The sequence below is a fragment of the Oncorhynchus mykiss genome, chromosome 11, assembly GCF_057628025.1.
Source record: "Oncorhynchus mykiss isolate SJ-2025 chromosome 11, ASM5762802v1, whole genome shotgun sequence".
NCBI lineage: Eukaryota > Metazoa > Chordata > Actinopteri > Salmoniformes > Salmonidae > Oncorhynchus > Oncorhynchus mykiss.
In genome coordinates this window covers 87,359,678-87,385,168 of record NC_143032.1, presented here as the reverse complement: position 1 = coordinate 87,385,168, position 25,491 = coordinate 87,359,678, and the positions used below count along the sequence as shown (strand labels likewise).

General features: G+C 44.2%; 1 protein-coding gene across 3 annotated transcripts in view; it reads right to left on the bottom strand.

Moving 5' to 3' along the window:
- The window catches only part of kank1a (KN motif and ankyrin repeat domains 1a), a 175,300-nt gene that overhangs the window by 98,284 nt on the left and 51,525 nt on the right, over nucleotides 1-25,491 (bottom strand). The window contains exons 1-2 of one of the 3 annotated variants that reach the window (XM_090191291.1): nucleotides 21,533-21,612; nucleotides 18,643-18,698 (exon numbers count right to left, since the gene is read on the bottom strand). The exons of 1 other annotated variant lie outside the window; for it this stretch is intronic. In XM_090191291.1, coding sequence (XP_090047417.1) covers nucleotides 18,643-18,679 — 37 coding nt within the window. In that variant the 5' untranslated portion in view covers nucleotides 18,680-18,698; nucleotides 21,533-21,612. Of the gene's footprint in view, nucleotides 1-18,642; nucleotides 18,699-21,532; nucleotides 21,613-25,491 lie in introns of those variants that run through there. One more of the 3 variants, XM_036936602.2, reaches the window with a different exon arrangement.

Here is a 25,491-nt window from a genome sequence, read left to right as displayed (position 1 = left end):
AGCGTTCTCCTGGCATCCGCCAAACCTAGATTAGTCCGTCGGACTGCCAGACGGTGAAGCGTGATCATCACTCCATTGAACGCGTTTCCACTGCTCCAGAGTCTAAAGGCGGCGAGCTTTACACCACTCCAGCCGATGCTTGTTATTGCGCATGGTGATCGTAGGCCATGGAAACCCATTTCATGTTTCAGTTCTTGTGCTGACGTTGCTTCATTAGCCAGTTTTTGAACACGGTAGTGATTGTTGCAAACGACGACAGACGATTTTTACGTGCTACGCGCTTCAGCACATTTCCACTTCACAACGACAGCACTTACAGTTGACCGGCTCCAGCAGACATTTGATGAACTGACTTGTTAGAAAGGTGGTGTCATGTTGAAAGTCACTGAGCTCTTCAGTGAGGCCATTCTACTGCCAATGTTTGTCAAAGGAGATTGCATGGCTTTGTGCTCGATTTGATCCAGCTGTCAGTAACGGATGAAACAGCTGAATCCACAAATATGAACGTGTGTCCACATACTTTTTTATATATAGTGTAGGTTACTTAATATATATATATTTTTTTTATGGTAATTTCTCCCATCCTCCTGCCGTTGGCTCATTCTCACGCCTCGCTACAGTTGTAGCCAGTCACTCACTACCTTACCTCAGACGCCAATGTAGCTTACGTCAGTCAATGACAAAGCCTTCAAGAGAGGAATAGCAACATCTCATTGTAGCCAAGGACCCATCATTAACCAAGCCAAGGAAAACGCGATATTTTAGCTACATTTTATAGAGTTGTCTTTGACAGCGAAGGAACTGGGTAGGTTTCACAGCTTGTATACACTGCTGCGGTTTAATAGGCTACCAACCGGAGAGAGGGACAAGCAGCCTGAAGCCCATAGTTCCTCTAATCTCGATAACATTACTGGTCCAATCGTTTGTTTATTTAACTAGACCTGTGTCATCTGAGGTGAAGAGTGATGCAGTACTGCTGCTTAGGGTTTGTTTAAATGTTCATGTGTGGACAGTGCTCAGATGTTGGCTACAATTGTATGCTGGTGATGTACCTGTTGAGGTCTCTGTTCTCATCCTCCAGACTTGATCGATCTACACTAAGGTCATTTAGAAGACGCTCTTATGTAGAGAGACTTGCTAAGAGTGCATTTAACTAAGATAGGTAAGTTGCATATTGCAGTTGCATTTCTGAAATAATTTTCAAACACAATAGTCATATTTATTCACAGTAAAATGAGCACTGGACAGGATAGGAGTGTTTTTATCGGGAAGGGACAGGGAAGTTCTGGGGTTATAGAACTGTTGTGGGGTCAGGACAGGAAATAATTGAAGGGACAAGACGGGACAGCATTTTCCCTCTTGTGTCAATCTCTACTGAGCATGTGCTAGGTCTGCTACGCTTGGTGTTTCTGCACATTTCCTATACATCATGGCGGCAGGAAGCCTAGCGGTTAGAGCACTGGGCAAGTAGCCAAAAGGTTTAAATACCTGAGCCCACACAGTGATGTTGTCTCTAACACTGAGGCACTGCTCGGCCCTTCTCTCCTAACTTTTCCTTGTTAAAACAAATATGGTATTCTGTTTTGTTCTCCTTTTGCACTGTGTATTTCATGTGTTATCGCAGCATGGGGCAATTTCATCTCTGCTGCATCAATCCAACTCCTCAGCCAGACTATGTGAGCATCCCAAATGGTACCCTATTCCCTATATAGTGCACTACTTTAGACCAGAGCCCTATGGAATAGGGTGCATTCTATAATTCACCTTTGGTTGAGGAGTATTTCTCTGTTGACACTGAAAACACAGATCCCAGACAGACACCATGTCTGGGGCCAAAGTTCAGGATATCACCAGGTTGCTTCCAGAGGCTGTGACTCAGTCACCGGGGACTGATACTGTCATGGTTCATGTGGAGTCAAATGACATTATGAAGGGTTAGAACTCAGAACAGCTGAAGATGGATTTTAAAGAACTGATCGGGTCACTACTTGACACCAATAAACACCCCATAATATCCCTCTGCCCTCCCTAAATCGTGGCATTGACTGGTTCAGCGGACTGTTATCCCTCCATAACTGTCTACCAGACTATTGCAGCTCTTTGTGTAACATTAATTTTGAAACCTTCTGGAAACAAAGCTTGTTTTATAAGGAGGATGGGATCCACCCAAATCACTTGGGTTCCTGGATCCTTTCACAGCATTATAAGGAGGATGGGATTTACCCAAATCGTTCCTGGATCCTTTCACAACATTATAAGGCTGAGAGGTTGAGACAATGACTTATCAATGACCCAAGCACAGCTCATTTAATCGAATCAAATTTGATTTGTCACACACGTGTTTAGCAGATATTATCGCCGGTGTAGTGAAATGCTTGTGTTTCTAGCTCTAACAGAGCAGTAGTATCTAACAAGTAATATCTAACAATTACACAACAATACACACATCTAAAGTAAAGGGATTTAATTAAGAATATATAAATATTGGGCGAGCAATCCCAATCCCAACACCAAGTTGTCATAATGCTTTAGCTAAAGTAGAGTGGTAAGAAACAGGATATGAACCCTTTGGAAATACCGGGATTTCTGCATCAATTGGTCATAACATTTGATCTGATCTTCGTCTAGGTCACAACAATAGACAAACACCATCTGCTTAAACTAATAACACAAACAATTATACATTTTCATGTCTTTATTGAACACACCGTGTAAACATTCACAGTGCAGGGTGGGACAAGTATGTGAACCCTTGGATTTAATAACTGGTTGACCCTCCTTTGGCAGCAATAACCTCAACCAAATGTTTTCTTTAGTTGCGAATCAGACCTGCACAACGGTCAGGAGGAATTGTGGACCGTTCCTCTTTACAAAACTCTTTCAGTTCAGCAAAATTCTTGGGATGTCTGGTGTGAACTGCTCTCGAGGTCATGCCACAGCATTTTAAATTGGGTTGAGGTCAGGACACTGACTGGGCCACTACAGAAGGCATATTTTCTTCTGTTGAAGCCGTTCTGTTGTTGATTTACATCTGTGTTTTGGGTCGTTGTCCTGTTGCATCACCCAAATTCTGTTGACCTTCAATTTGGTGGACAGATAGCCTTACATTCTCCTGCAAAATGTCTTGATAAACTTGGGAATTCATTTTTCCTTCGATGAGAGCAAGCTGTCCAGGCCCTGAGGCAGCCCATATTTCCAAGGCCTTACTCATTCCCTATCTCACTGAAAGATAATGGGCTTGGATCGGTAGTCTTGCAAATGGTTGAAGAACTATCTGACAGACAGACAGGACACAATGTGTGCTTTCTGATGGTGTCAAGTCTAGTTTCTTCAAAATGATGAAAGGTGTACCGCAGGGGGTCGGTTTCCTGGATATTATGAAACGTGTACCGCAGGGGTCGGTTTCCTGGATATTATGAAAGGTGTACCGCAGGTGGTCGGTTTCCCGGATATTATGAAAGGTGTACCGCAGGGGGTCGGTTTCCCGGATATTATGAAAGGTGTACCGCAGGGGGTCGGTTTCCTGGATATTATGAAAGGTGTACCGCAGGGGGTCGGTTTCCTGGATATTATGAAAGGTGTACCGCAGGGGGTTGGTTTCCTGGATATTATGAAAGGTGTACCGCAGGGGGTTGGTTTCCTGGATATTATGAAAGGTGTACCGCAGGGGGTCGGTTTCCTGGATATTATGAAAGGTGTACCGCAGGGGGTCGGTTTCCCGGATATTATGAAAGGTGTACCGCAGGGGCCGGTTTCCTGGATATTATGAAAGGTGTACCGCAGGGGGTCGGTTTCCTGGATATTATGAAAGGTGTACCGCAGGGGGTTGGTTTCCTGGATATTATGAAAGGTGTACCGCAGGGGGTCGGTTTCCTGGATATTATGAAACGTGTACCGCAGGGGGTTGGTTTCCTGGATATTATGAAAGGTGTACCGCAGGGGGTCGGTTTCCTGGATATTATGAAAGGTGTACCGCAGGGGGTCGGTTTCCTGGATATTATGAAAGGTGTACCGCAGGGGGTCGGTTTCCTGGATATTATGAAAGGTGTACCGCAGGGGCCGGTTTCCTGGATATTATGAAACGTGTACCGCAGGGGGTTGGTTTCCTGGATATTATGAAAGGTGTACCGCAGGGGGTCGGTTTCCTGGATATTATGAAAGGTGTACCGCAGGGGGTCGGTTTCCCGGATATTATGAAAGGTGTACCGCAGGGGCCGGTTTCCTGGATATTATGAAAGGTGAACAGCAGGGGTCGGTTTCCTGGATATTATGAAAGGTGTACCGCAGGGGGTCGGTTTCCTGGATATTATGAAAGGTGTACCGCGGGGGGTCGGTTTCCTGGATATTATGAAAGGTGTACCGCAGGGGGTCGGTTTCCTGGATATTATGAAAGGTGTACCGCAGGGGGTTGGTTTCCTGGATATTATGAAAGGTGTACCGCAGGGGGTTGGTTTCCTGGATATTATGAAAGGTGTACCGCAGGGGGTCGGTTTCCCGGATATTATGAAAGGTGTACCGCAGGGGCCGGTTTCCTGGATATTATGAAAGGTGTACCGCAGGGGGTCGGTTTCCTGGATATTATGAAAGGTGTACCGCAGGGGCCGGTTTCCTGGATATTATGAAAGGTGTACCGCAGGGGGTCGGTTTCCTGGATATTATGAAAGGTGTACCGCAGGGGGTCGGTTTCCTGGATATTATGAAAGGTGTATAGCTTCCATCCCTCTCCTCGCTCCTCCCTGGGCTCGAACCAGGAACACAACGAAAACAGCCACCCTCGAAGCAGCATTACCCATGCAGAGCAAGGGGAACAACCACTCCAAGTCTCAGAGCGAGTGACGTTTGAAACGCTATTAGTGCGCACTAACTAGCCAGCCATTTCACATCGGTTACACCAGCCTCATCTCGGGAGTTGATAGGCTTGAAGTCATAAACAGCGTAATGCTTGACGCACAACAAAGAGCTGCTGGCAAAACGCACTAAAGGGCTGTTTGAATGAATGTCTACGCGCCTGCTGGTGCCTACCACTGCTCAGTCAGATACTTGTATGCTTGCATGCTCAGTCAGATTATATGCAACACAGGACACGCTAGATAATATCTAGTAATATCATCAACCATGTGATTATCAACTAGTGATTATGATTGATTGTTTTTTATAAGATAAGCTTAATGCTAGCCAGCAACTTACCTTGGCTTACTGAATTCGCGTAACAGGCAGTCTCCTTGTGGAGTGCAACGAGAGGCAGTTGGTTAGAGTTTTGGACTAGTTATCTGTAAGGTTGCAAGATTGTATCCCCCGAGCTGACAAGGGGAAAATCTGCCATTCCGATTAATCGGTCAACCCCTACCCCATAGTGTGTTATACTGAGTGACCTACCAAAAGGGAACGTACAGTTCTGAATATTCCGACTGTTCCCTGAAGGAGGGAACGTGGTATAACATATTTTGGTGCAGTGGGATTTGGACTCGCTGAAGAGCGGTACTGAATTGAGGAAATCAATGCGAATGCCTTGGTATTGTAGCCAGGAAGGTGGGTCTTCCGAGGGCGGGCTCCGCATCCAATTTCCTGTTGGGCGTGATATCAGTTTTCAGGTTTAACATGATTGGTCGTTGACTCCCCATAGTATATTATACCTTGTTCCCTCCTTCAGGGAACAGTAGTTAACTGTACTTGTTTTCTTTGTTAGAGACTCTGTTTTATTCACTGGTCTCAATGGGTTTCCCTGACTAAATAACAGTAAAAAATACATTTAAAAAAGGTTGTGCACTATATAGGGAACAGGGCCCTAGTCTAAAGTAGTGCACTATATAGGGAATAGGGTGCCATTTGGGACTATTTGCTGCAGAGTTTGTCAGACAGGAAGTGTTTAGCCGGGATGATAAAGTCATGATGACAGAGGAAAAGTAAACAGTAGCTATAACAGCAGACTCATGTTACAGACAGACACAAAGCTGTTAACCTAACCTCCTCGGTACAAGGCAATTTTTAGACTCAGAGAGAGGGGAAAAAGTCAGTCAAATATCTCTGTGCTCTCACTCTCTCTGTGCTCGCTCTCACTCTCTCTGTGCTCGCTCTCACTCTCTCTGTTCTTTCTCTCACTCTCTCTGTTATTTCTCTCACTCTCTCTGTTATTTCTCTCACTCTCTGTTATTTCTCTCACTCTCTGTGCCATATTTCTCACTCTCTCTTTCTTTCATGCTCTGCTCTTTCCTCAGACAACAACTTTATCTGCCTTAGAGAAAACACAGCCTGATGTCTGGGAGAGATACGCAGCGTGACACGGTGACGTTAGGGTACGGTACTGTTAGAGAAATGACCCTTGTGCTACAGGACACTACGGACACAGACCCTGTTAGAGAAATGACCCTTGTGCTACAGGACACTACAAACACACAGAGACCCTGTTCACTGTTACACGCCTATTCAGCTGATACTGATAAACACTAGTCAGATATAAGGGAGAAAACAAAAGCAGTGTTTCAAAGCAACAACAAGATATTACAGAGAGACTATGACAGACATCTTTATCTTTCCACAGGCTAATGTTCAACTGAGACAAACCACCTCTACACATATATACACTGTTTCCACAGGCTAATGTTCAACTGAGACAAACCACCTCTACACATATACACTCTGTTTCCACAGGCTAATGTTCAACTGAGACAAACCACCTCTACACATATACACTCTGTTTCCACAGGCTAATGTTCAACTGAGACCAACCACCTCTACACATATACACTCTGTTTCCACAGGCTAATGTTCAACTGAGACAAACCACCTCTATACATATACACTCTGTTTCCACAGGCTAATGTTCAACTGAGACAAACCACCTCTATACATATACACTCTGTTTCCACAGGCTAATGTTCAACTGAGACAAACCACCTCTACACATATACACTCTGTTTCCACAGGCTAATGTTCAACTGAGACAAACCACCTCTATACATATACACTCTGTTTCCACAGGCTAATGTTCAACTGAGACCAACCACCTCTACACATATACACTCTGTTTCCACAGGCTAATGTTCAACTGAGACAAACCACCTCTACACATATACACTCTGTTTCCACAGGCTAATGTTCAACTGAGACAAACCACCTCTATACATATACACTCTGTTTCCACAGGCTAATGTTCAACTGAGACAACCCACCTCTACACATATACACTCTGTTTCCACAGGCTAATGTTCAACTGAGACAAACCACCTCTACACATATACACAGTGAGCTGGGACAGAACTGGGACAGTGACACATGTTGTGTTGTTGTGGCTCTATACTCCGGCAATTTGGATTTTAAATTATACAATGACTATGAGGTTAAAGTGCAGATAATCAGCTTTCGTTTGAATGGGATCTTCATCCATTCCGTTTAGAAAATTACAGTACTTTTTGTACAACACTGGGCATTCCCAAATGTATTGGAGAAAATTCATTTTCTAAATTCATGATATTTGTGCATCTAACTTTCTCACTCATCATTATTCCCGATTCATTCAGGATTATCCGTTACCACGGTAACATCCACATTAATGTAGAAGTGTTTAGAAACATATTCTATTCTTATTTACTCCAAAATGGGACAATACATTATTTATCATTCATTTCTATTGGGCACAAAATCATCTGAAACACAACCAAAACAAACAGCAAATGCATCCAACAAGTTGGTCGAGTCACGAGCTTGATGTGGTCAATGCTTGCTAGGAATAAGGAACCAAATATTAAACCTTTGACTACTTTAATACACATTTACAGTCACAGAGCCGTCAGAAAGTATTCACAAGCGTTTGACAATTTACACATTTTGTCACACACAATACCCCGATAATGTCAAAGTGGAATTACGTTTTTCAAAAATTTTAACAAATTAATAAAAAATGAAAAGCCGAAATGTCTTCAGTCAATAAGTATTCAACCCCTTTGTTTTGTCTAAAAGTCTAAATCAGTTCAGGAGTAATAATGTGCTTAACAAGTCACATAATAAGTTGCATGGATTCTGTGTGCAATAATAATGTTGAGCATGATTTTCGAATGGCTACCTCGTCTCTGTACCCCACACATATTCAAACACAAAGACCAGGGAGGTTTTCAATAACCTCGCAAAGAAGGGCACCTATTGGTAGATGGGTAAAAAACAAGCAGACATTGAATATCCCTTTGAGCATGGTGAAGTTATCAATCACACGTAGGATGGTGTATCAATACACCCAGTCACTACAAAGATACAGGTGTCCTTCCTAACTCAGTGTATCAATACACCCAGTCACTACAAAAATACAACTCATTTGCCAGAGGGGAAGGAAACTGCTCAGGGATTTCACCATGAAGCCAATGTTGACTTTAAAACAGTTACAGAGTTTAATGGCTGTGTCAGGAGAAAACTGAGGATGGATCAACAACATTATAGTTACTCCACAATGCTAACCTAAATGACAGTGAAAAGAAGGAAGCCTGTACAGAATAAAAATATTCCAAAACATGTGTTTGCAACAAGGCACTAAAGTAAAACTGCAAAAAATGTGGCAAAGCAATTTACTCTATGTCCTGAATACAAAGTGTTATATTTCGGGCAAATCCAATACAACACATCACTGAGTACCACTCTCCATATTTTCAAGCATAGTGGTGGCTGCATCATGTTATGGGTATGCTTGTAATAGTTAAAGACTGGGGAGTTTTTCAGGATGTAAAAGAAACAGAATAGAGCTAAACCTGGCTCAGTCTGCTTTCCACCAGACATTAGGAGATTAATTAACCTTTCAGCAGAACAATAACCTAAAACACAAGGCCAGATCTACACTGAAGTTGCTTCAGAAACAGTGAATGTTTCTGAGTGGCTGAGTTACAGTTTTGACTTAAATCAGCTTGAAAATATATGGCCAGACTTGAAAATGGTTGTCTAGCAATGATCAACAACCAATTTGACAGAGCATGAAGAACTTTGAAAATAATAATTGGCAAATATTGTACAATCCAGGTGTGAAAAGCTCTGAGAAACTTACCCAGAAAGACTCACAGCTGTAATCACTGCCAAAGTTGATTCTAACATGTATAATACTTAGACTGCTCTGAAGTAGACACACGTACAGCAACACACACTTCCAAACAGAGGCCCCTTTTCTGTCACACTGGCCTGGTATTTCCTGGCCCTGCCCTGCCCGGCGGAGCCTCGTCACTTCAGCCTGCTAACATTCACCCTCCTCTCCACCATCTCTTCACCCTCACTCTCCACTCTCAACCCTCCTCTCCACCATGCCTGTCTCAGTTCAACATCCTCCTCATTACAACTATAGCAAGCACAACACAACAATCAGAACAGAACACATGCTAACAGAACACTGGACTACTGGACATTCCCAAAGAACACCGGACATTCCCAAAGAACACTGGACATTCCCAAAGAACACTGGACATTCCCAAAGAACACTGGACATTCCCAAAGAACACCGGACATTCCCAAAGAACACTGGACATTCCCAAAGAACACCGGACATTCCCAAAGAACACCGGACATTCCCAAAGAACACCGGACATTCCCAAAGAACACCGGACATTCCCAAAGAACACCGGACATTCCCAAAGAACACTGGACATTCCCAAAGAACACTGGACATTCCCAAAGAACACCGGACATTCCCAAAGAACACCGGACATTCCCAAAGAACACCGGACATTCCTAAAGAACACTGGACATTCCTAAAGAACACTGGACATTAGGTCAGTAACAAAAGTTTAAGGGCACAAGGCGAGACACATGGAGATGGGTGGAGACAATCACAAAGACAGGTGAAACAGATCAGGGCGTGACACAAAGGGTTTCTGAATCGAATCCCCCAGCCAATAAGGTGAAAACCTGTGGTTCTGAGCAAGGCAGTTAGGCCAAACAACAACTGTTATAAATAAAAATTATTTAAATAAGTATTCAGACCCTTTGCTATGAGACTCCAAATTGAGCTCAGGTGCATCCTGTTTCCATCGTCCAGGTTAGGGTAGGGCGTCATTGTACATAAGAATTTGTTCTTAACCGACTAGTTAAATAAAGGTTAAATGTAATCAAATAAATCATCCTTGAGATGTTTCTACAACTTGGAGTCCACCTGTGGTAAATTCAATTGATTGGCCATGATTTGGAAAGGCACACACCTGTCTATATAAGGTTCCACAGTTGACAGTACATGTCAGGCAAAAACCAAGCCATGAGGTCGAAGAAATTGTCCGTAGAGCTCCGAGACAGGATTGTGTCGAGGCACAGATCTGGGAAAAGGAACCAAAACAATTTGGAACCACCAAGATTCTTCCTAGAGCTGGCTGCTCAGCCAAACTGAACAATTGGGTGAGAAGGGCCTTGGTCAGGGAGGTGAACAATAACCCAATGTGGAGATGAGAGAACCTTCCAGAAGGACAACCATCTCTGCAGCACTCCACCAATCAGGCCCTTTATGGTAGAGTGGCCAGACAGAAGCCACTCCTCAGTAAAACGCAGATGACAGCCTTCTTGGAGTTTGCCAAAAGGCACCTAAAGACTCAGACCATGAGAAACAAGATTGATGAAAGCAAGATTGAACTGTTTGGCCTGAATGCCAAGCGTCACGTCAGGAATAAACCTGGCACCATCCCTACGGTGAAGCATGGTGGTGGCAGCATCATGCTGTGGGGATGTTTTTCAGAAGCAGGGACTGGGAGACTAGACAAGATCGAGGGAAAGATGAATGAAGCAAAGGACAGAGAGATCCTTGATGAAAACCTTCTCCAAAACGCTCAGGACCTCAGAGTGGGGCAAAAGTTCAACCTTCCAACAGGACAACGACCCTAAGCACACAGCCAAGACAACACAGGAGTGGCTTCGGATCAAGTCTCTGAATGTCCTTGAGTGGCCCAGCCAGAGCCTGGACTTGAACCCGGTCGAACATCTCTGAAGAGATCTGAAAATAGCTGTGCAGCGACGCTCCCCATAAAACCTGACAGAGCTTGAGAGGATCTGCAGAGAAGAATGGGACCTTGCCTAGTAGACTCACGTTAACAAGCTAGCTAACTTAGCTGGGTCATTGTTGCCCATGCCAGGAAGTTATGCTAGCAAGCGTTTTAGCTAGGTAGCCGATGAAAATAAATGAATAAATGAAAATAAAAACTAAACATGTACTGTATGACGACAGAGTGATAGACCATTAACAACATGAAAGAGAGGATGGCATTTGTGTTCAACTAGTCTAGCAGTAGGGTGAGGCAAAAAAATCCTTGTTTAACTTGTGCACACATGCAAGCGCACACACACACACACACATAAATCAGTACCACCTGATATTTAGCAACATTGATTGGACTAAATTGTTTTTAGTATCTTTAAGTCTGTTTTCAGTGTATAAAACTAAGCAAATATAGCCTTGATTTGATGTTGAAATGATGCTGGAATAGCGGAGGCAGTGATCCTGTTGTCTTTGTGCTGACTTGATTTAACTCTGTGGTTCTAAATCAATAGTTGTTCAGTAAACTGTTAATGTTAACTTGACCATGCAGCAGGTTATGTGCAATATTTGCTTTGTGGACTTCCCCCAGACAGAGACTATGTGTGGACTTCCCCCAGACAGACAGAGACTATGTGTGGACTTCCCCCAGACAGACAGAGACTATGTGTGGACTTCCCCCAGACAGACACTGTGTGTGGACTTCCCCCAGACAGACAGAAACTATGTGTGGACTTCCCCCAGACAGACAGAAACTATGTGTGGACTTCCCCCAGACAGACAGAGACTATGTGTGGACTTCCCCAGACAGACAGAGACTATGTGTGGACTTCCCCCAGACAGACAGAGACTATGTGTGGACTTCCCCCAGACAGACAGAGACTATGTGTGGACTTCCCCCAGACAGACAGAGACTGTGTGGACTTCCCCCAGACAGAGACTATGTGGACTTCCCCCAGACAGAGACTATGTGGACTTCCCCCAGACAGAGACTATGTGGACTTCCCCCAGACAGACAGAGACTATGTGTGGACTTCCCCCAGACAGACATAGACTGTGTGTGGACTTCCCCCAGACAGACAGAGACTGTGTGTGGACTTCCCCCAGACAATGTGTGGACTTCCCCCAGACAATGTGTGGACTTCCCCCAGACAATGTGTGGACTTCCCCCAGACAATGTGTGGACTTCCCCCAGACAATGTGTGGACTTCCCCCAGACAGACAGAGACTATGTGTGGACTTCCCCCAGACAGAGACTATGTGTGGACTTCCCCCAGACAGACAGAGACTGTGTGTGGACTTCCCCCAGACAGACAGAGACTGTGTGTGGACTTCCCCCAGACAGAGACTGTGTGTGGATTTCCCCCAGACAGACAGAGACTATGTGTGGACTTCCCCCAGACAGACAGAGACTATGTGTGGACTTCCCCCAGACAGACAGAGACTATGTGTGGACTTCCCCCAGACAGACAGAGACTACGTGTGGACTTCCCCCAGACAGACAGAGACTATGTGTGGACTTCCCCCAGACAGACAGAGACTATGTGTGGACTTCCCCCCAGACAGACAGAGACTATGTGTGGACTTCCCCCAGACAGACAGAGACTATGTGTGGACTTCCCCCAGACAGACACTGTGTGTGGACTTCCCCCAGACAGACAGAGACTATGTGTGGACTTCCCCCAGACAGACAGAGACTATGTGTGGACTTCCCCCAGACAGACACTGTGTGTGGTTGAATTTATTCCTCCACTGTGTGACTGTTGTCTTTTTGTTGTCAAGGCCTTACTGTATAACACGGTGGCGTATTAAACAATGGGTTATAGAGAAAACAAACGCAATTATCACAACATACACTACAAAAGTAGTCACGGACCAGGATGTCCTGCTCCCAGGCAGACTAAATAACTTTTTTGCCCGCTTTGAGGACAATACAGTGCCACTGACACGGCCTGCAACGAAAACATGCGGTCTCTCCTTCACTGCAGCCGAGGTGAGTAAGACATTTAAACGTGTTAACCCTCGCAAGGCTGCAGGCCCAGACGGCATCCCCAGCCGCGCCCTCAGAGCATGCGCAGACCAGCTGGCCGGTGTGTTTACGGACATATTCAATCAATCCCTATACCAGTCTGCTGTTCCCACATGCTTCAAGAGGGCCACCATTGTTCCTGTTCCCAAGAAAGCTAAGGTAACTGAGCTAAACGACTACCGCCCCGTAGCACTCACTTCCGTCATCATGAAGTGCTTTGAGAGACTAGTCAAGGACCATATCACCTCCACCCTACCTGACACCCTAGACCCACTCCAATTTGCTTACCGCCCAAATAGGTCCACAGACGATGCAATCTCAACCACACTGCACACTGCCCTAACCCATCTGGACAAGAGGAATACCTATGTGAGAATGCTGTTCATTGACTACAGCTCAGCATTCAACACCATAGTACCCTCCAAGCTCGTCATCAAGCTCGAGACCCTGGGTCTCGACCCCGCCCTGTGCAACTGGGTACTGGACTTCCTGACGGGCCGCCCCCAGGTGGTGAGGGTAGGCAACAACATCTCCTCCCCGCTGATCCTCAACACTGGGGCTCCACAAGGGTGCGTTCTGAGCCCTCTCCTGTACTCCCTGTTCACCCACGACTGCGTGGCCACCAACTCAATCATCAAGTTTGCGGACAACACAACAGTGGTAGGCTTGATTACCAACAACGACGAGACGGCCTACAGGGAGGAGGTGAGGGCCCTCGGAGTGTGGTGTCAGGAAAATAACCTCACACTCAACGTCAACAAAACTAAGGAGATGATTGTGGACTTCAGGAAACAGCAGAGGGAACACCCCCCTATCCACATCGATGGAACAGTAGTGGAGAGGGTAGCAAGTTTTAAGTTCCTCGGCATACACATCACAGACAAACTGAATTGGTCCACTCACACAGACAGCATTGTGAAGAAGGCGCAGCAGCGCCTCTTCAACCTCAGGAGGCTGAAGAAATTTGTCTTGTCACCAAAAGCACTCACAAACTTCTACAGATGCACAATCGAGAGCATCCTGGCGGGCTGTATCACCGCCTGGTACGGCAACTGCTCCGCCCTCAACCGTAAGGCTCTCCAGAGGGTAGTGAGGTCTGCACAACGCATCACCGGGGGCAAACTACCTGCCCTCCAGGACACCTACACCACCCGATGTCACAGGAAGGCCATAAAGATCATCAAGGACAACAACCACCCGAGCCACTGCCTGTTCACCCCGCTATCATCCAGAAGGCGAGGTCAGTACAGGTGCATCAAAGCTGGGACCGAGAGACTGAAAAACAGCTTCTATCTCAAGGCCATCAGACTGTTAAACAGCCACCACTAACATTGAGTGGCTGCTGCCAACACACTGACACTGACTCAACTCCAGCCACTTTAATAATGGGAATTGATGGGAAATTATGTAAATATATCACTAGCCACTTTAAACAATGCTACCTTATATAATGTTACTTACCCTACATTATTCATCTCATATGCATACGTATATACTGTACTCTATACCATCGACTGTATCCTTATGTAATACATGTATCACTAGCCACTTTAACTATGCCACTTTGTTTACATACTCATCTCATATGTATATACTGTACTCGATACCATCTACTGTATCTTGCCTATGCTGCTCTGTACCATCACTCATTCATATATCCTTATGTACATATTCTTTATCCCCTTACACTGTGTACAAGACAGTAGTTTTGGAATTGTTAGTTAGATTACTTGTTGGTTATTACTGCATTGTCGGAACTAGAAGCACAAGCATTTCGCTACACTCGCATTAACATCTGCATGTGACAAATACAATTTGATTTGAAGTATGTGGACACCACTTCAAATTAGTGGATTCAGCTATTTCAGTCACACCCATTGCTGACAGGTGTATACCATCGAGCACGCAGCCATGCAATCTCCATAGACAAGCAAAGTTTGGTGGAGGAGGAATAATGGTCTGGGACTGTTTTGTCGGTTTGGGCCCCTTAGTTCCAGTGAAGGGAAATCTCAACACTACAGTATACAATCGCATTCTAGACGACTCTGTGCTCCAACTTCGTGGCATCAGTTTGGGGAAGGCCCTTTCCTGTTTCAACATGACAATGCCCCTGTGCAAAAAGGGAGATTCATACAGAAATGGTTTGTTGAGATCAGTGTGGAAGAACTTGACAGGCCTGCACAGAGCCCTGACCTCAACCCCATCAAAACACCTTTGGGAAGAATTGGAACGCCCTGGGTCTGAACCCAGCCCTGTTCAACTGGGTCCTGGAATTCCTGATGGGCTGTATCACCGCCTGGTACGGCAAATGCACCGCCCACAACCGCAGGGCTTCTATCTCAAGGCCATCAGACTGTTAAATAGCCATCACTATCTGCTGCCTTATATACCATAGACTTGGAATCACTGGCCAATTCAATAATTGAACACTAGTAACTTTTAATAATGTTTAAATAATGTTAAAATACTGCTTTACAAAAGCTGAAGAACATACGCACATCCAGGTGCTGGAGTTGTATACAAACAGAAATTGAAAACACTGCTGCTCATGCACCCAGGTGATATTTATTTACAACAACGTTTCCACCCCTAGGTCTTCATCAGGCATCCACATCACAGGTGGGGGTGGAAGGTCCTATATATAGGGGCAGTAGTCAGTGACATCACTTCCTGAAATAGGAGGTAAAATGTATAACATAGTTTCACAATATTAACATTCAATGTATCAAAATATATGAAAACTTCTATACTCATTTCATATGTATATACTATATTCTATTCTACTGTATTTTAGACAATGCTACTCCGACATTGCTCGATCTAAAATGTATATATTTCATAATACCATTCTATTATTTTTAGATTTGTGTGTATTGTTGTGTATTGTTAGATACTACTGCACTGTTGGAGCTAGAAACACAAGCATTTAGTTAGATACTACTGCACTGTTGGAGCTGGGAACACAAGCATTTAGTTAGATACTACTGTACTGTTGGAGCTGGGAACACAAGCATTTAGTTAGATACTACTGTACTGTTGGAGCTGGGAACACAAGCATTTAGTTAGATACTACTGTACTGTTGGAGCTGGGAACACAAGCATTTAGTTAGATATTACTGTTGGAGCTGGGAACACAAGCATTTAGTTAGATATTACTGTACTGTTGGAGCTAGGAACACAAGCATTTAGTTTGATATTACTGTTGGAGCTAGGAACACAAGCATATAGTTAGATATTACTACACTGTTGGAGCTAGGAACACAAGCATTTAGTTAGATATTACTGCACTGTTGGAGCTAGGAACATTTAGTTAGATACTACTGTACTGTTGGAGCCAGGAACACAAGCATTTAGTTAGATACTACTGCACTGTTGGAGCTAGAAACACAAGCATTTAGTTAGATACTACTGTACTGTTGGAGCCAGGAACACAAGCATTTAGTTAGATACTACTGTACTGTTGGAGCTGGGAACACAAGCATTTAGTTAGATATTACTGCACTGTTGGAGCTAGAAACACAAGCATTTAGTTAGATACCACTGTACTGTTGGAGCTGGGAACACAAGCATTTAGTTAGATATTACTGCACTGTTGGAGCTAGGAACATTTAGTTAGATACTACTGTACTGTTGGAGCTAGGAACACAAGCATGTCGCGACACCCGCAATAACATCTGCTAAACATGTGTATGTGACCATTAAAATTTGACTTGATTTGGGAAAACAGCACTATCAACAAGGAAGCAGCTAATACAAACACAAATCCTAACAACCCTGGTCCTGTCAGACTACTGTCTCTAATCCTAACAGCCCTGGTCCTGTCAGACTACTGTCTCTAATCCTAACAACCCTGGTCCTGTCAGACTACTGTCCCTAATCCTAACAACCCTGGTCCTGTCAGACTACTGTCTCTAATCCTAACAACCCTGGTCCTGTCAGATTACTGTCTCTAATCCTAACAACCCTGGTCCTGTCAGATTACTGTCTCTAATCTTAACAACCCTGTCAGACTACTGTCTCTAATCCTAACAACCCTGGTCCTGTCAGACTACTGTCTCTAATCTTAACAACCCTGTCAGACTACTGTCTCTAATCCTAACAACCCTGGTCCTGTCAGTCTATTGTTTCTAATCCTAACAACCCTGGTCCTGTCGGATTACTGTCTCCAATCCTAACAACCCTGGTCCTGTCTGATTACTGTCTCTAATCCTAACAACCCTGGTCCTGTCAGACTACTGTCTCTAATCCTAACAACCCTGGTCCTGTCAGATTACTGTCTCTAATCTTGTGTGATGGAAAGCACATTGAGGCATTTCGCTCTGACAATCACACCTACATGACACACATCTAAGCACTAAGGACCTGGTCCATAAACACCACACAGCGCCTCTTCAAGGGCAAGTTCTACAGCTGCATCATCACTTGGTATGACAAATCTACTGCCCTCGACCGCAAAGAGCTACAGAGGCACACAGCCCAAAGACATCGTCTGGATGGCAGAGAGCAGTGGTGTCAGAAGAAGACCCGAAATATTGCCAAAGACTCCACTCCCCAAAGCCATAGACTGTTCTCTCTGCTACCACACAGAAAGCCGGGGAGTCAAGTCTAGGACCAGAAGGCTCCTGAACAGCTTCCACCCCCAAGCCAGAAGACTGCTGAACAATTAATCAAATGGCCACCGGACTATTACATTAACCCCCCCCCCCCTTTGTTTTTACACTGTTGCTGTTCGCTGTTTATTATCTATGCATAGTCATTTCACCCCTACCTACATATACAAATGACCTTTAACCTGTACTACTGTTTATTATCTATGTATAGTCATTTCACCCCTACCTACATGTACAAATCACCTTTAACCTGTACTACTGTTTATTATCTATGCATAGTCAATTCACCCCTACCTACATATACAAATCACCTTTAACCTGTACTACTGTTTATTATCTATGTATAGTCATTTCACCCCTACCTACATGTACAAATGACCTTTAACCTGTACCTGATAATCAGGTTTTCACAGCCGATGTGTCTCAGATAGGCAGGGTTAGATCTTTAGAGCCTAAACAGACAGGACAAGAACTCAACCTGGCTTTTAGCGCCCAGAGATAAGGACCAATCACAAATCACTCCTTCGTGGGGTGTACAAAGGTCCTCTTTGTACACCCCACGAGGAAAATGAGCTGTGACTGTGGAAAATGACCCGTGACTGCCCGTGACTGTGGAAAATGACCCGTGACTGTGGAAAATGACCCGTGACTGCCCGTGACTGTGGAAAATGACCCGTGACTGTGGAAAATGACCCGTGACTGTGGAAAATGACCCGTGACTGCCCGTGACTGTGGAAAATGACCCGTGACTGTGGAAAATGACCCGTGACTGAGGAAAATGACCAGTGACTGAGGAAAATGACCAGTGACTGAGGAAAATGACCAGTGACTGAGGAAAATGACCAGTACTTTCAACTCAAGCATTTCCATATCATTAGACTGTAACAAAACCATTTTCATCATAAAGCTATATAAACTGTAAAGCAGCAGAGAGGGTGAAAGGAAAGGGAGAGAGGAGCTACTGACAGAGAGATGCTCCCCAAAACATTATACCACCACACACACACACACACACGACTGACCAATAATCTCCAAGGTTTCCAAGGTTTCCTGCTCCATGGGTTGTTGGTATACACACCTGTAGAGGAGGGAGGAGAACCTTAAAATAGGCTGCTGCCACTCACATGCACATACATTTTCTTAAATAAACTATTTTTCAATTGAAATCCTAATACAACCAAGTAGGTTGTCAACATCAGAAGACAAACCTGTATACCGAGTCACCTGACTGGTTAATCTGAGTAGAAGGGCTTAAAAAGGGCGCCAGATGTTCATTATTATATCAGTTAGTATGGGGGAAAGCTAACATGGCAGTCAGAGGTTTTAGGTAACTGTCATTTTGCAGCAAAACAACATAGGGCTGACCGAGTCATAATAAAGAGGCCATTTTCAAGTGGCTTGCCACTAAAACGTTTAACCGTATGTAGCCATAACAACATCGGTGAACTAGACCACTTTAGCTGATCAGTGACATTTATAGACATTGTTTAAGCAAACAGTTTCAACACTATTGCATAATTTATAAGGTAAATAGAGCAAAGTATTCAACTGTAGCTGAATAAATGTTTGCCAATATTTAAACCTGCGGCATGCATGTAGCCTCGGCCCAAATTTACTTCCACTTCAAAATAGACTCAAACGAAGAGTCCTGGTTAAATATACCAGCATGGCAGGTCACATTTCAGAGCTAATTATACTATTTGAAAGATGAAGGAGCTTTCAGTTGCACTATGCTATGTTCTAGAACGAGTCATATTGACTGGACTAGGGGAACATTCGAGGGAATGCGTAAAACTACCCAGCTAGCACATTTGGTTCCTTGGAAGTCGTGGTAAAATATGTTTTTGGTTTAACATAGAGCTCCACAGTGGAGATGTCATAATACCCATAAGACCTAGCGGTTAAACAGGGAAATGGTTCCATTTGTTTTTCCACCATACATTTTTCCCCATGGGGAGAAAAACGTAAAATAAGGGCTGTGTTTCGAGTAGGCTTACCATGGCGTGATGTTTTAATTACCATGTAAATATCTCTCGGACAAGGTGACTTTGAACAATATATTCAGCTCTATTTACTCTCAAATTCGAGAATGCAAATCAGCATCAAAGTAGACGACATGCAAAACTTCAAATCCCTGCCAGCTCCTGCACGTCATCTCGAGCTGACACCGTTGCTAACAGGTAGTGTCAATTTCAAACTTATACAAGACAGTTCACAGAATAAACATTATAAAAAACATAGCCAGTTTATTCCTTATAGTTAATCCAGAGTTTCTTACCTTTGCCTTGATTCGGCAGTCTTGTCCAGAGCATCATGGCATTTGTGTTCTTTATGATAGTCACACTAGAATTTCATTTTGGGGGGTAAATAAGGGCAAATATATTGATAAAAGTCCCCTTGTCCTACAGAGATTTACATGATTATGAAAACATCACGCCAGGATAAGCCTGCATGAAACACAGCCCTTATTTCAGGTGTTTCTAACATGTATGGTGGAAAAACTATTGGAACCGTTTCTCTGTTTGACCGCTAGGTTTTATGGGTATTACAACTCATACTGTGGTACTCTCTTGGTTGTGGGAATGAAGCCAGTGTTTTTTTAAACATTCTGAGAACAGAAGGGAACATTTGGCCCGGTCTGGGAACGTTTATTTTAAGGTTACAGAGTGGTTCCCAGAATGTTTTACTCTGGTTCCTAGACAGTTTTCCTGGGAGGTTTCGATTTACACCCCGAGATTGAAATTATTTGGAGTTTTTTCAATAACTTCCTTTAACTCAAAGCACAGATAGGGCACATGGAAATTCATTTCCTGAAGCATTGATCACGCAAACACACTTTGTTTACTGTGTCACGGCATCAGTGAGATTCAAACCTGTAACGGTGTGTTCTTTATCCATGGAATCAGTCCACTGAGCCACTAGGATGGAGCTAGCATGCCATGTTTTTATATCTCATACAAGGCTGTTCATTTTAGTCTACTAAAACACATCACATTTCAAAGGAAACCAGCGCTCATTAAGATCAAGTGTGGCCAATTAGAGAAGAAGGTGGATAGAGAGAGTTTTGTTGATACGGAGAACGGAATATAAAATGTTTTTAAATAACATTCTTAGAATGTTAAAGTTTTCTTAACGTTCTCTGAACAATTTGAGAACATGACTTTAAATAGAACCATGAGGAAACCTGTAGGAAACGACATGCTGCAAGTACTGAAATTCCCAACAGAATAACGTTGTTTCTTAACGTTCTCTGAACTATTTGAGAACATTCCCAATGTCAAATCAATTGGAGAACGTTCCGAAAACATTACCAAATGTTTTATTAAATGCAACCATGATTGAAATTTTAGGAAACGTTCTGTTAACGTAATGAGTTCCCTAAATGTGCTGAGAATGTTTCAAAGACAAGCAACTATCCTGCACCGTGCCCAGAAAGTTGTGGGAAGGTTGTATGCAGAATAACCATAGGACGACCACACTCTCACCAAGATCTAAGAAACATTTGGTTCCCAGTACGCTGTGGGAAGGCTGTATGTAGAATAACCATAGGACGACCACACTCTCACCAAGATCTAAGAAACATATGGTTCCCAGAAAGTTGTGCTCGCTGGGTAAGGAGAATAGGCGGGGTACTCTTTGCCAGGGTCAAGTCAGTGTGCCCCCTCTGCAAGATACAGATGACAGATCTTTTTTAATAAATAATTATGATAAAACGTGGGCTTAAAAATGAAGTTTAGTAATTTATTTAACATATAAACATTATGTGCTAGCTGGTTAACTGCCTTTGCACTCTTGAAAGAGTTAGATATGTACTTACAAAGTTAGATACTACTAACAAACATGACAAATTCAGTCAACCATCAAAACAACACAATCAAATGTTATGTTTCTAACGGAACACTGAGCTCCTACCTGCAAGTCTCATTCTACCTCTCTCCTCTCCCACAGACAGACAGCATGCAGGTAGCAGCTGAAGCAGTAACACTGTACTATAACCTATGTGCATGGCATCCCCAACCCACAGCCCAGGGGAGGGGGGGTTACAGCTAAGATTAGACAGCTAATACCTTAGATGACAGCGATCTTCCTATTAGAGGAAACAGCCTTTAGCCAGTGACCCGAGCCCTAGCCAAGCCTCCCGACCCCTCACCAAGCCCCCCGACCCCTCACCAAGCCCCTAACCAAGCCTCCAGACCCCTCACCAAGCCCCTAGCCAAGTCCCTCACCAAGCCTCCAAACACCGCACCATGCCCCTAGCCAAGCCTCCAGACCCCTAACCAAGCCCCTAGCCAAGACTCCTGACCCATCACCAGGACTCTAACCAAGCCTCCTGACCCCTCACCAAGCCCCTAGCCAAGCCTCCAGACAACTAACCAAGCCTCCAGACCCCTTACCAAGCCTCCAGACCCCTCACCAAGCCCTTAGCCAAGCCTCCAGACCGCTAACCAAGCCTCCCGACCACTCACCAAGCCCCTAACCAAGCCTCCAGACCCCTCACCAAGCCCCTAACCAAGCCTCCAGACCCCTCACCAAGCCCCTAACCAAGCCTCCAGTCCCCTCACCAAGCCCTTAACCAAGCCTTCAGACCCCTAACCAAGCCCCTAACCAAGCCTCCCGACCCCTCACCAGACCCCTAACCAAGCCTCCAGACCCCTAACCAAGCCCCAAATCAAGCCTCTCGACCCCTAACTAAGACACCTGACCCCTCACCAAGCCCCGAATCAAGCCTCCCGACCCCTCACCAAGCCCCCCGACCCCTCACCAGGCCTCTAACCAAGCCTCCCGACCAGCAATATTACCACAGACCAGCTATATTACCACTGACCAGCTAGCTATATTACCACAGACCAGCTATATTACCACAGACCAGCTATATTACCACAGACCAGCTATATTACCACTGACCAGCTATATCACTGCCCGGAAAACAGTTTAGACATTTTGCTCCTTTAAAAAAAATATAAAAATGCAAATACCTTATTTACATAAGTATTCAGACCCTTTCCCATGAGTCTTGAAATTGAGCTCAGGTGCATCCTGTTTCCATTGATCATCCTTGAGATGTTTCTACAACTTGATTGGAGTCCATCTGTGGTAAATTCAATTGATTTAACATGATTTGAAAGGAACACCTGTCTTTATAAGGTCCCACAGTTGACAGTGTATGTAAAGCAAAAACCATGCCACGAGGTCGAAGGAATTGTCTGTAGAGCTCTGAGACAGGATTGTGTCAAGGTACAGATAAAAAAATGTCTGCAGCATTGAAGGTCCCCAAGAACCCAGTGGCCTCCATCATTCTTAAATTGATGAAGTTTGGAACCACCAAGACCCTTCCTAGAGCTGGCCACCCAGCCAAACTGAGCAATCAGGGTAGAAGGGCCTTGGTCAGGGAGGTGAACAATAACCTGATGGTCTCGCTGACAGAGCTCCACAGTTCCTCTGTGGTGATGGGAGAACCTTCCAGAAGGACAACCATCTCTGCAGCACTCCACCAATCAGGCCTTTATGGTAGAGCGGCCAGACGGAAGCCACTCCTCAGTAAAAGGCACATGACAGCCTGCTTGGAGTTTGCCAAAAGGCACCTAGGACTCTCAGATGATGAGAAACAAGATTCTCTGGTCTGATGAAACCAAGATTGAACTCTTTGGCCTGAATGCCAAGTGTCACGTCTGGAGGAAACCTGGCACCATCCCTACGGTGAAGCATGGTGGTGGCAGCATCATGCTGTGGGGATGTTTTTCAGCCGCCAGGGACTGGGAGACTAGTCAGGATCGAGGGAAAGATGAACGGAGCAAAGTACAAAGAGATCCTTGATGAAAACCTGCTCCAGAGCGCTCAGGAACTCCGACGGGGCAAAGGTTCACCTTTCAACGGGACAACGACCCTAAGTACACAGCCAATACAACGCAGGAGTGGCTTCGGAACAAGTCTCTGAATGTCCTTGAGTGGCCCAGCCAGAGCCCAGACTTGAACCCGGTCGAACATCTCTTGAGAGACCTGAAAATAGCTGTGCAGTGGCGCTCCTCATCCAACCTGACAGAGCTTGAGAGGTTATGCAGAGAAGAATGGGAGAAACTGCCAAAGATGCTTCAACAAAGTATGGAGTAAAGGGTCTGAATACTTGGAAATTTAATATTTACGTTTTTTTTTATACATTTGCAAAAATTGCAAAAAAAACGTTTTCATTGTGGTTGTATGTAGATTGATTAAATCGTTTTTTTCACTAATCAATTTTAGAATAAGGCTGTAACGTAACAAAATGTGGAAAAAGTCAAGGGGTCTGAATACTTTCCGAATGCACTGTATATTCCATATTAGGCCTGTGTTGCTTCTGGGAGAAAAAGAAAATGTGCTATAGTATATTATATAGTATAGTTAACCCAGGAATTTTAAAAAAGTGTGCATTTTGAAGCATCTCTATATATCATATGCCAGAGCGAGCGAACAGCCTCAGAGTAGGAAAGAAGAGAAGACACAAGAAATCACATCATGCAACCCTTGCGGTCATAAATCTACTTCACTTGTGCCAGAAGGCAGAGTACCCGCTGCCGCTGGCGTCATGAGCTTGCGGCGGGACTTGTTGAGTTGGCTACTTGCGTGAGAAAGCAGAACGGCTAACCAGGCAGAACGGCTAACCATGCCCAATGAAAGTGTCAATAATATGAGTCGCCTGCACATGAATGCAGAGATAATATTGTGGCGTAGAGGATTTACTTCCTTGACTCGTGACTTTCTTCAAGAGGGTGAATCTTGCATGCGTCAAGATTGCTTTTTCATTTTTTTTGTCTTTTGATTTTTCGGGCAATGGCATGCCATTTAAATGTTATTGATATATCTAGTGAAATATGGAAATGAGATCAGAACTAGGCTTGGGCGGTATCCAGATCATCATACCGACCTTGTGACATACCGAGATATTCTACCGGTACTGAACAAGGGGCTCTGTTTTCAAACCCCACTGATACTCTAATCTGAAGGTTAGCAATGTTAACAAGTACAGTGGGGAGAACAAGTATTTGATAACCTGCCGATTTTGCAGGTTTTCCTACTTACAAAGCATGTAGGGGTCTGTGATTTTTATCATAGGTACACTTCAACTGTGAGAGACGGAATCTAAAAAAATACAGAAAATCACATTGTATGATTTTTCAGTAATTAATTTGCATTCTATTGCAAGACATAAGTATTTGATCACCTACCAACCAGTAAGAATTCCGGCTCTCACAGACCTGTTAGTTTTTCTTTAAGCCCTCCTGTTCTCCACTCATTACCTGTATTAACTGCACCTGTTTGAACTCGTTACCTGTATAAAAGACACCTGTATATATAAATTCCCATAGAGAATGCTAACTACATGCTAACGAGCGTATTTGCGAACCGTTTGTACAGTTTCTGACCTAAACCATACAAGTGTACAAGTATCTAAAAAATGCAACTCACAGCTTTCTGCATGGACAAAACAAATATTGGCCAGCAAGGCTCTTGATCCAGGAGGGGATTCTCTGCAGTTACCAAGCAAATGCTTGATGTTGGAAGAAGCTAACCACTTAGCTAGATAGATAACTAGCTAATAAATTAGTAAACCAAATGCACAACTGTAGAGCATTTGGCCCATTTTAGACAGGTAACTTAATAGTTATAAGAGCATGCAAACATTTAGATGTGAATTCCCTACTGTAACTAGATCACCTGCTGTACAACAGTGAGTGACTCAAGGCCCTAGTCTCTCCTTGTTGTGTGCTTGTAAACAAACACCACATGACATGTGACTGGGGACTACTGTGCTTGTAAACCAACACCACATGACATGTGACTGGGGACTACTGTGCTTGTAAACAAACACCACATGACATGTGACTGGGGACTACTGT